This window comes from Poeciliopsis prolifica, unplaced genomic scaffold, assembly GCF_027474105.1.
Source record: "Poeciliopsis prolifica strain line A6 unplaced genomic scaffold, Auburn_PproV2 SCAFFOLD057, whole genome shotgun sequence".
NCBI classification, from domain to species: domain Eukaryota; kingdom Metazoa; phylum Chordata; class Actinopteri; order Cyprinodontiformes; family Poeciliidae; genus Poeciliopsis; species Poeciliopsis prolifica.
Window position 1 is genome coordinate 3,337,722 of NW_026562432.1, and position 12,549 is coordinate 3,350,270.

Here is a 12,549-nt window from a genome sequence, read left to right on the forward strand (position 1 = left end):
CTACTGAATATATATGGTTTTAACTATAAATGACTTGTGATGGAGAGAGGAAACTAATTGACTCAGCTGAAATAGCAAAACCATCTCTATTGCTTGTAAATTTCTATTAATTTCCACATTCTCATTACCGTGTCTACTGATAAACATCACTATTGGACAAAGTTGTTTCTTCTTCAGTTTAACAGTTGTAGCAAATCTTAGGATTTCCTCAGACAAGAGCATAATACTGCATTAATGTCTACTTTAAAAAAAAAAGGGTTTTAATTTATATATTTTTTGAACATAGAACATATTGTGGTGCCTGTCAGGATGCGGTGGTAGGAACATCTGGATGTGTTTGAGCCGCAGCAGAGAGGAAAACATTTCATCAGAGCCTCAGCAGATTTTGCATCCGTTCTGAAGACTACAGAGATGCACAACCAAATATCAGTTTTCAAATCCATAAGCTGATCAATTCAGTCAGATTGCATGGAGAGGATGTGAATTGAAGGCTTGTGGGACTCAGCATGAAGAACCTGAGCTGACAGTAACTGAACCCCCTGATGAAGCTCAGCTCTGCACATCGGCTGTACAGCAGCTGAACCTGGTTCTACAACAATATAATGCAGATGTATTCAACTGGAACCTACTGCCAGTAAAACAACCACATGATCTCTGTGTCCCTGTTTGAAGGTCATAGAAGTGGACTTCATGCAGAGCAGAAATCCCCTTTGATCCCTGCTGGAGAGGAACAACATCTCTCTCCCTCAGCTTGAGACTCTGCTGGCCTTTTCTCCTTCAGCTGTGTGGATGTTACACTCCAGCCACCTGATTTATGCTCTTCTGTAAAGGGTCACAGGATGACTGCTTTATCTCTTTAGAACATTTGGCTTCCATATTCAAGAAGCAAAGCTCTGCAGTGTCAGGGCCTGAGCTTTAAGAAGCAGTAATGAATCTACCAGAACAGACATTTTTTACATAATGAAGGAGTTCTGCTGATTTGGATGCACATTTCTAATCAGGCTGGTCTGAATCCTAGCAGCAGCTGTGTTGGTAGCATCAGTGTGTTGGTCCTGAAGGTTTAGCAGGATCGTGTCCTGAAGAGCCTCAGCTGCGTTCTCTCTCCAGCTGCCAAAAGATGGACTGCTGAATGCTGCCTGTTCCTCTTTTTAGAAACTACAAAGAACTCAGAGATCACATGAGGAGTCCTGTGGTCAGGTTCTGTTCCTAAGTTTGTCTTTGAGACCATCAGCAACAAGGTTAATCTACCCATCTCTCCAATTTTACTTTCCCATTTTGTTATTACTGCACAGACCAGGAATAACTTAGTTGATAAAGTTTTTAAAGTTACATAGTTTCTACACTGTCATCATTAAAGGTTCACAGAGTAAAAAAAATCTCATTAGGTGAATTTCAATAAAATTATCTTTATTTTTAAAGCACTAATTCTCAACAGGTCATCTCAGTTGATCCTAGTTATCTGAGTTAATGCTGCCATCAGCTAGTCGTTCTCCCTCTCCTGCCATCAACAGTGGAAACCCTGACTTCCTTCAAATCTCAAGTAAAAACGCACCTGTTTAGAATTGTATTTGAAATGTAATATGTATGGATTTGTATTTGTGGATATGTATGTAATTTTCTATTTTTTTTTTTTTCCTATTGTGGGGAACGGGGCCCGGCGAATACCCGTGGTTAAACGGCGGTAACAGGCGCTTAAATTCCGTGTCAAAAGGTTGAGATCTTTTCCTGTTGTGGGCAACGGGGCCCGGCGAATACCCGTGTTTGAACGGACGGCGGAGTCCGGCGGTAACAGGCGGTAACAGGCGCTTAAATTCCGTGTCAAAAGGTTGAGATCTTTTCCTGTTGTGGGCAACGGGGCCCGGCGAATACCCGTGTTTGAACGGACGGCGGAGTCCGGCGGTAACAGGCGGTAACAGGCGCTTAAATTCCGTGTCAAAAGGTTGAGACCTTTTTCTGTTGTGGGCAACGGGGCCCGGCAAATACCCGTGTTTGAACAGACGGCGGAGTCCGGCGGTAACAGGCGCTTAAATTCCGTGACAAAAAAAAAAAAAAAAAAAAAAAGGGAAGGGAAAAAAAAGAAAGAAAGAAAAAAAAACTTGGTATTTTATTCTATGTTGCATCCCTTTGTGTTTTGTGTTTATGATGTAAAGCACTTTGAAATGCCTTGTAGCTGAAATAAAATTTGATTGATTGATTTTAACTTTCATAATATCTATTATTCCAACATGTTCATCTGTTTTTGCTCTTTCTTCTCAGCCCTCCAGTCATCTTGGCAGATGGTTTGTATTGATTCAGGTTCTGATTCTGCTGGAGGTTTCTTCCTGTTAAAGGTGTGTTTTTCCTCTCCACTGTCGCCCCCTGCTGATCAGGAGGAATGAATACTACATGTCCATGATTCAATAGAACAGAGTGCAAAACATAATGTGAAGTGATTTGTCATAATACAATTATATTCGATTTACTTTTTTAATGACATAAAATGCCACTAAAACTACTGAATACTTTTTGAAAGACATTGTTAGCACCCAGTCAGAGGTGTGAAAAGTTTAAGTTCAGTTAAAAGGTGGATTCCTCTCTATGCTGAGTGGAAGTCGCCCTTTACTGTTTTGTTTATTTAAACTTATCTCAGGCTGACGCCATCTTGTCCAAATAATTTTCAGCTGTACTTAAAGGTTTGATAAAATGTTAGAAAGGGAGACTTTCTAACAATTTTAGTATTTTCAAAGAAATGAACATGATCTGACATAAGTTTTACCTGATAACTTACAAACAAAGGCTGCAACATGGGGTTAAAATGTCTCCTAATGCTAACCATCCATCAGACTTTAATTAAGAAGAGGGAAATTAGGGATCCTGTTGAAAGCAAGGGTGTGATCAAGTTCAGGGTCTGCATCCTTCGGAGGCTTTCTAAATTACAAGGCTCCTCCAAACACGGTTCACAGCTACTTCTTTCAATTCCCTGGATTCGAAGGAGGGGTCTGGTCAGCCAGACTCCAGATGAGTTTCACAGGGGGAGCAAAATGAATATATAGCAATGATAATATTATTCAAGTAAAAGCAAAAGGTAGGGTAATAAAACTACACATATAAGTATCTTTTTTCCAAAAAGTTACTCAATGTAACAAGTACAACACACTTTTGAACATAAACTGTATCAGTAGTCTACAGGCTACTAGTTAACAAGCTTAAGGTGCTGCATTTGTATTAGTTAGTGTTTTTTTGCTAACATTATCTGCATCCACCAGCATTACTCAACTCAGTCGGTTAGTTTGGGAAAAAAACTGTTCAAAGTTCTTTTTGTTTTGCTGTCATAATTCTAACACAGACTTGTGTGTATTTCCCTCATGTTGCGTTTAAAGGCGGCTCGGAAAAACAGGTCATGGTGTGTTAATGATTAAACAGTTTTAATGGCTGAAAAGTGACAGAAGGCTCTGAAATTGGAAGTGCAGAAGACCCTACTGTAGAAATTGATACAGGAATAACAAAGTTGGCCACTGTGAGGTAAAAACAAAAAACAGCTTCCAGTTCAGAGAGAGGACGGCTGAGTCCGTGGGCGGGCAATGCCCCGGCAGCATGCCCACCCATGCTGCCGGGCCTGGTCTGGTGTACCTTTCACAGACACAGCGAGAGAGAAGTACAGTCCTAAACATTAGTATACTGGAATGTGATGGAAAGAAAATTAAAAACTTGAAGTGGTTTGTTTTTGTGCTCATTAAAGGATGTGCTCCACGGCAAAAGGCTCTTTGAAGGACATAGACCTGAATTTGGACACGAAGAAGAAATAAATCCAAAACTCCAGCCACGTCTATCAGAATCAAATATCTTTACTTGGATACAGAACTCCATGAAAAACGGTCTGGCTTTTTTTTTTTTAAGTTGTATGATAAGGAGGATCATGAAGAAAAGTGAGGCTGATGCTGGAGTCACCAAGGCACCTGCTTGGACTACATCAACCAGCAGAGAGAAGCCAGAAACCTGGTGAGAGCAAAGTGAAACTTAAGGGTCAACAAGGCCTGTGATGGGAGGCGCCGTGTTCCTACCATACAGCTCAGAGCCGGAACGCAGACAGACGGGGTGAAAACGTTCAGCTAGTGGAGGCTGTTTGTCATGAAGAGTTAGAAGCTTCAGAATCAAGAAAAAAGTCCTTCACCCACACAAGACTTCAGGGTGTACTGCGATTTAAGAACACAAGTATGTCAGTTTTAGTTTGGGTCATGATTTACAATAAATGGCTTTTATTAATCATGAGACACTCTAGTGTCTGTATTAATCTTTTGAGCAGTGCTGTATAAAGCTGAGCGGAATGTCGTCCTGCTCCGTCTCACCCTCCTTCCAGCCCTGGGTGGCTGGATGAGGCGGGTGGAAATCCCAACATTGCTGCTCTCTTTCTGTAGAGGAACGAAGCCACTCTGGACCAGCCCTCTCTTAAGACATGATTTACATTTTCATTAAGCGCACAAGGAAACAAATGTTTGGGAGTATCTGCATCTAGACCTTGTGAAATAATTCCAGACTAATAATGATGGAGGAGCACAGGAATGTCCCCAAGGCTGGATTCCTCAGAAGGAACTGCAGGGACTGCAGCTGGATCATTGTGGGCATGGTTTTCCCACACCACCAGCCTCATTAGGCATTCATGGAGCAACGAGTCTGATGACAGTCATGAAAACCTGGGAGACAAGATCAAACAGGCCTTATTTCCTATTGCAACACTACAAAAACTGCAGACACACCCACATCACTGAAACACAACACTTTATTCAACAAAGTCATTTAGGAAAAGGAACAGCAACATATGACTTAAGATGGCCGACAAGAGAGCTGCTCCCATTTTATGATGCTGCTACGACGACCTGAGCGGCTTCAGTTTGTTAGAAAGGCCAGAAACACACAGCCTTTACACCATCACACACCTGAAGGATGCTACCCACACACACACGCACGCACGCACCCACGCACGCACGTACGCACGCACGCACACACACACACACACACCCACACACCCACACACACGCACACACACGCACACACACACATCTCTCTCTCATACACACACAGAACAAGGGGAACATCTAAAGCAGACTGCAGAACTGTCTTTGGTGAGAAATTTAAAAATAGGTTTGCAAAAAAAGAAGAAACAAAGGGCTATGTCATGACTACTGATGCGGTTATACAATCTTTTCAATACACATTGTTCAAAAATCAGAAGGTAGAAAACAGAGCCTGCAAATTCAATAAATTAGAAAACAAATAGTGAATTGCAGATATCAAATCCAGCAGTAGAGTTAAAAAATAATAATAAAAAACTGAAATATATATAAAAAAGGAAAAAATAGTAACAGTGTAACAACATCTAACCAAAAAAAAAAGAAGGTAAAAAAGACACTGGAAGTCTAACAGAACAGCTCTGATTGGACGTTTGGCTGGGATCATGTTCAGGCTCGGCCTTGTGTAAACATTCCCAATCAGGAGGGGAATTCTGCTCCGAGTACTCTTGGTTGGTAAAGTACACACACCAGACAAACAGAATGTGTTACAAGCATGACTGTGTACTTCCTGAGGTACACACAAGCAACCGCTGCATCAGCACTGATGGAACCTGTCAGTGGAGAAGAGCCTCAGGTTCTGGTTAGGACCCACCAACATTCCTCCTATGATCAACAACATGAGTCCAGGCTGCCTACGTGAAAAACAGTCAAACAACGCAGAGCGGGAAGTCTTTCACTGTAGTAAAAATAAATAGATGAAAAGTGAGCTGTAAAGCAGAAGTGAACGGCCATGGTGTTTTCATCATGCTGTCCTGACCGAGGCATTGCTGCTGGCCAGCCTCCTGAAGCCGTGGTCGTTCTTCTCCAGCCAGAGCTCGGACAGCTGTTGGGTGGAGCCGTACGACGAGGCCTTGGAGCCCAGGCACATCTTGTACTGCTTGGCCTCCAGGTTGGGGTCACATATGACCGGGTGGTGAACGTGCACGATCCCCGTGTCCGTACTTCTGAACAGCTGGATCCCCCACTGGACAAATTTATTATAAAGGTCGACGTCCTCTAGCCCCCATCCCTGTATGGAGGTGTCGAAGCCCCCGGCTCGGACCAAGTCCCCCTTATAGACGCAGACAATCCCAAAGCCATAGGTCCTCCATAGCCCTGTCTTGGAGGTGAAGACATAGTGGTTGTTGCTAGGGACCTTCCCAGAGTACACCACTTTGGGGTCATACTGGCTGAAGATGATGGGGAAGTAGGCCTGCTCTCCCAAGGCGGTGTTGGTCCGGCAGCGCTTCAGGAAGTCGCTGGAGAAAAGCAGATCTACGTCACAGTAGAAGAGCAAGGAGTCGTTGGAGAAATGCAGGGAGCCCACTTCCAGAGCCAGAGCCCTGGAGAAAGAGCCGGCGACAGGCTTTATCCCCATGTCAGCTCTGGGGTACTTCAGATGGTACTCCCTCATCAGCTCCACCTGCTTGACCCGCTCAGTGTTATTGTCCGTGCTGAACAGCAGAATCAGCAGCTTTACATTCAGGTTAGGAATCAAGCAAACTTTCTCGAAGTTAGCCATAAAGCGCACAAAGATGTCGTAGCGGCCCGACAACGGCACCAGGATATTAATTTTACTTTCTTTGGGCTCCCTCTGGTCCTGTCCTGAACTAGTGAGCTTGAAAGGCACCAGCATTTTCAGAGAGTTGGACAGAAAGGACAGGGAGTCGGACTCCTGGTTGATGTGGCTAGCGAGAGCCCTAGCATCCATCTCGTCCTCTTCTCTAAACTGGATCTGGCTGAAGGTCTGCTGAAGGTAAGCATGTCTCCTGACGGGAACCGTCATGGTCTTCCCTTTGTGCTTCTTGTACAGCAAAAGCAGATCCAGCACGTATTCTGCCCCGTACAGCGGGTTGACCCGTCGGTAGCCGTACTGGATTTCTTTGAAATCGATCACCCGTCCTCGCGTTTTGGCATTGGCATTGATCATCTCCATCACCTGCATGATTATGTCATCCAGAGCCTGCCTCTGAGAGGAGTCCATTCCACGGCGAGGCGGCTGGCTGTCTGAGGAGGAGAACAGGTACTTCCCCGTCAGGAACTCCCATTCCAGAACTTCCTCACGTTGATGGGGATGAAAGCGCATGAAGGATGGAGGAATGCCCAGCTGGAGGTCCTCTCGACTGGGCTCGGCTGCTCCATAGCGCCCCATCTGGACGATCTCTCGGTGTAACTGAATGGTTCTGTGGCGCAGGTCTGCGATCTTGCGACTGAGCAGGTAGCTGTGCAGGCGGTACTGGTAGGGCGGGTTCTTGTTGGGGTGCAAAGTGATGGCTCGATGGATCTTGCTGTTGTGGAGATCTCGTATGTAGCCTTTCTTATTTGGTTCATAGTTCTCATAGAAGAGTTGCTGCATCTGAAAAGACAGGAGACAGTTTGCTGTCAGAACACTTCAGGTTCAAATTCAGGTCACATTGCAACCGTCTGCCCAAATAGACCACTGAACACGAGGAGACAGAGAACTAATTCTCTCCTTACTGTCTCCAGACCAGTTATCAGACATGAATAATGCAGCTGGCAGTGGAACCAGGGCAAGTACAAACACACACTGGAAATACACTTCATTAGGAGAGCAGTGAACCAGCAGGGACTAAAGTGTTGAAAACAGATTTAACTGCTTAAATAAGGGGTGTTAATACTTTTGAAATTTTGCGTCAAAACAGATCCAAAATGTATTGACTGTTAAATAGCTGCCTCTTCATTGAATAGATTCTTCTTTTCATGTTGACTACTCCCTCCAGGATTTCATGATTGTTTTTGTAAATTTTTGCAACCAAAATCTAAATTTTCAAGGAATTTCGTGTTATTTGTGCTGGTGTGACTTTATTACATTTATCATAGTGATCACAGAGCCAGGCTGAGGCAGCAGTGTAGTAGAAACACTGCATATGTAGTATCACTCAAACCCAATGTTTCTGACCATTTTTAGAGAAAATTTGCAATAAACTCAAAATTATGAATTTGTGTGAAAAATATGCAAGGATCCTGTAGTGGCGCTCCTCACCTGCAGCGCCACTACAGGTGAGAAGTGAAACCAGACTATTGGTGCTCCAGCTGTGTGTGGTTCCTTGCAGTGAGCTGACAGATGTGCAGGTGACAATAGAAGCTGCGCTCTAAACGCCGTCGTCAACTCCAAGTCAGAGATTATGGATGGTTACAGATGGCCACAGCAGCAGATTGGCCAATCACAGCCTCCACAGGGAGAAGCTCTTCTCTACACATGTTGCCATGGTTGCATGAAAGCTCCAAGCAGCTTCCAGCTGCGGTCCAGGCTGAGGTCACAGCTATGACCTTGTCTGGGGAGCCGTGTAGACTCAGACTAGACACAAGCTCCATGTTGCCAATGTTTACATGAAATTTTTACAATGCTTTATTTTTTTCTGAGTTTTCTGAGTTTATCTGAGTTGATAATGATGCTGGATGAAAGCCCAGACGGCCCCTAGCAGGGTCATCAGCTGGCAGCCAGCTGGTCACAACCCCTCCCACTCCCCATAGCTTTAGTCATGAGGCTGACTCTTCACTGCTGCAGTCATTAGTTTCATTTCTTCACACTCATTAATCTCCTGTCATTTCTTCCTGCCAACAAGTTAAAAAGCTTTTCTAATCTGAGGAAAAACTTTTCTAGAAAGCTGAAGGTTGAACTTTTTATTCCAGATGTTAAAGACAAATGCCTTACAGACTTAGCTTGTTTATTTTATGTGGGCTTGTGTGGAGTAGATGACAGTAGAAAATATCTTACACGCAGAAGCCAGCAGACTCAACACAACCTCAGCAGACACAGCTAGTGCAACAACAAAGAGACTTCAATGAGGAAACAGAAACAAAGCCTCATTTCATTCAGTGTGTCATTTATCATGTCTGAAGATTTCTGTTTATTAGGCCGACTTCTGAGCAGCAGTCAGTAAACCACCACCAGGAAAATTCCTCCCAGGTTCGCCGGACTGAGAAAGCTCTTGACATCACTGCTTTGGTTTAATTCAGACGCACTGGAGGATTTTCAAGCACAATCAGATTTAAGGGTGCCTTCATACCAGACCTGTTTGGCCTGCTTTAACTCTCATTGGTTTGGGGAGATGTGAATGTGGAATCAAACTCTGATGTAGACCAAAAAAGTGACTCTTGCACACCAACAAACCTTGGTGTGGGTTTGGCTGAAGTGAATTCTAGTGCAGTTTAAATGAACATTTCAACACCAAGAACACTCCAAAAGTAGAACGTGGACAATTCTGCAGTGCATTCTGGGTAAATACAACCAAAACAAACACACAAGTCTGGGAAATGGCTTTGGGACTTTTATCAAAAGCAAAAAAGAAATCCTCCAACCACTCAAATCTGACGCCACTTCACTGTTTACATCTCATGAAAAAGGAAGTTGTGTTCAGTGCTTCCTACAGAGGTTTTTGTGTCGTTTCCTTCAGTGGTTCTTGATGCAGCGCCACTACAGGTGAGGAGTGGCACATTTTGCTCAAAGGGTTTGATTGGTTTTGACAGTTTATTGTTAAAAAGAACCACAGCAGCTGGAAATGGAACAAATGATGCAGCTGTGAACCCAATTGAACTGAGGGGTCCAGTTCAACCCCTCAGTCCAGGAAAACGCCTGTTCTGTGTTCTACGTGTGAGTTGGATAATATTTTGGTGCTAAAAGTCAAAATAAATTACATAACTCTGGGGATGCAGCTCCACCAAGCTGGGTCAGAGGCCTCACACATTCTGTGGCTGGGTTTAATCTGCAGGACAAAAAGCAGGCCCCCCCAAAGCACCCCTCCACCATCCAAACCTAATTGGAGACTGGCCGTCTAGTAAACGCTGGTGATGTGTCCAAATTCATTTTCCGCTCCAGGAAAAGTTTCTCCCAGCAGGACAACTCCACAGTAGGACTGGGATTGATCCGCTTGGTGGGCAGCAGGACAGCATGTGACTAGATCTAATTCAGACAGACACCCTGTGACTGTGACACCCAGTGGACCAACAGGACAGATGGGATCTTTGATTGCCTCATAAAAAGCTTTTAGGGTCAAATGATTCATAACACACAGATGTGTCATTTCATTCCACAAAAGCAGCAGCTTATCAACATCCACAGCTACAGAAAACAGGAAGTAGATAAGTCTGCTGATGAGAAAGAGATGTACATACTGACCACTCTGAGCACCTCACACCAGAACCACACATACACACAAAGATCAGTATAGACAACCTGGGTAAAGCGTCTTGCCCAGGTGCACATGGATATGTGGCAGGGGAGATCTGGACTCAAACCCCGAACCTGGTTTGAAAAATAACTCTTTCCACAGTTGCTACAACAGTTATCTACAGTTACTATGTCAATACAGCAAGGGGTGGGCATTTTTCAAATAATTTATTATTTATTGTAGAAAAAGTTCTTATTGTAATAAAAATTTGGTTAATGACACTGAATAAAAAAACTAAACTGACAGTATTTTATCCACTATTCCACAAGAGCAACAATAAATATAAATAAACTTGAAAATATAAAGAAATTAAGTCTATATATGCAGTTTAGTGATATAAATCTTTAACTAAGAGGCGTTTCAAATGGGAATGGTTCTCCAAGGCACAATTTGAGTTTGTGGTGACATGAATGCTGTGCCATACAGTCACAGTCTGACAGTTACCTTAAAAGGAATTATTATTTTTTTTAAATCCTAATTTGTATTATTGCAATACAATTCCAAGTGCATATCTGCAGCTTTCAGAGGCTGCAGGTGTCAAAAGCTCAGAGAGAAAAGCTAAACAAGTTCATATGATTAAAGATGTTTTTATAGAAAGACTGAGGCTAAATCCAGGTGATGCTGCAGCAGTGCCAGCTGGAGGAGCTTCAACTGCCACACAGGTTCACATCAGCATGACAACCTGGCCAAGGCCAGAGATCAGCATCAGCAGTGTCATGTGAAAGAGTCAGGAATGAAAAGGCGTCAAGTGTTTGAACATTTTCTTATATTTAACTTTTAGTAAGCTGAAAAAAAAGGTAAAAAACCAGTCGGTAGATGTTCTCCAAAGGACAAACTGAGAAAGCAAAGCTTCACGTCCTCAGGAAGAAATGTTCCAACATGTTCCTGTCAGTAGCAATAAATCAATAAATCAATTCATCACGCAATATCAAATTAATACAACCTCAATAATTTCTATTTATGAGTTAGCGTTTCTTTTGCTCTTTTTACTAAACACTGGATGATACAAGTCTTCAGGCTGGTGCTTTGGTCTCAGTCCTTTTGTTAAAGGACAATTTAGTTTCCAGAAACTTCACTGTATTGTTTATTTAATGTGGATATTTAGCATATATTCCAGTTCCAGTGTTAAATGTTCATTAGAATTCAAAGTTCATTGATCTATGAGAATGTGTTGTTGCATTGTTATGTCTTTGCCATTATATTACTTGAAAATTATCTCAAAATGACAATGTTATCATTCATAGCAATAACTACTGGGACAATTTATCATCCAGCAAAAAGATGTAATTGTTTATTATAGCAGGCTCAGAAGGAGATCTGCCCGTGACACAAACCAGAGACCAATGGAGGACAGGTTTGGAACATTAATGGTTTACTGGGATTCATATTTTAACCAACTCCGGGTAGAACAGAGAAGACAGGAAGTCAGAAACGTGCTCTCTGATCAGAACCATCTAACTCAACAAACCAGTCCGAGAAAGACAGCTCATAGCTCAGACTGCCAGGAACTAAGCAAACAAAGCTTTGCTCAGTTCATAGTTTATTCAAAAAATAATCTGAACAACTCATTGAAAAACACAACAGTGGGGTTCTGAGGTGGCACAGGGGTTAAGCACAACCCACATATGGAAGCCTTAGTCCTCGATGCAGCTGTCGCAGGTTTGATTCCCAGTCTGGCAACCTTTGCCACATGTCTTCCCCCTTCTCTGTATTTCCTGTCAATTCACTTTCAAACACAGACCACTAGAGCCAGTAAAACCTTTTAAAGAAAAACACACCAGTAAAGTGTTTTGTCAGAGTTCCTGTTGTAGCTGAAACCTAAACCCTAAATTATAGAGGGAGAAGCTCTCCATTCATCGGTTTCATTCCACAATACACAGCTCATTATCTTGATTTATGTCATTATTACTCAGTGTTGCAGTGAATATCTTATTACCCCAGGATTAATAAAAGCAGGCTCTTTGGGTTTCTGTGTTGTGTAAATATTAAAACAGTCCTGATGGTAGAAAAGAGCCTTTGTTCGTTAAACCCACCTGGTTTCATCTGCTCATGTTCCCAGGAAGAGATGAGCGATAAACTCCATTAATGGATTCAAGAACCAAGAGAGCTACGCCTACAAGAATAAAAGCCTCTCTCACATTACCAGCCAAAGCTCTGGCAAAGTCTACAGCACTGAGATCAGGCTGGACAGAGCAGAGGCCTCACTGCTACAGCATGCATACGGTTAGAACCTAGGGATGGGCAATAAATCAATAACAATCATAACAGACATCATCAATATCAATATGTAATCTGATAGAATTTTCGATAATTTTACTGATCTCTGGTCC

At 42.9% G+C, this 12,549-nt stretch overlaps 1 protein-coding gene across 1 annotated transcript in view; it reads right to left on the minus strand.

Annotated features, from left to right (window-relative positions):
- Positions 1-4,738: 4,738 nt before the first annotated feature.
- Positions 4,739-12,549, minus strand: part of chsy1 (chondroitin sulfate synthase 1) — a 38,619-nt gene continuing 30,808 nt past the window's right edge. The window contains exon 3 of the mRNA XM_055060040.1: positions 4,739-7,383. Coding sequence (XP_054916015.1) covers positions 5,791-7,383 — 1,593 coding nt within the window. The 3' untranslated portion in view covers positions 4,739-5,790. The remainder of the gene's footprint in view (positions 7,384-12,549) is intronic.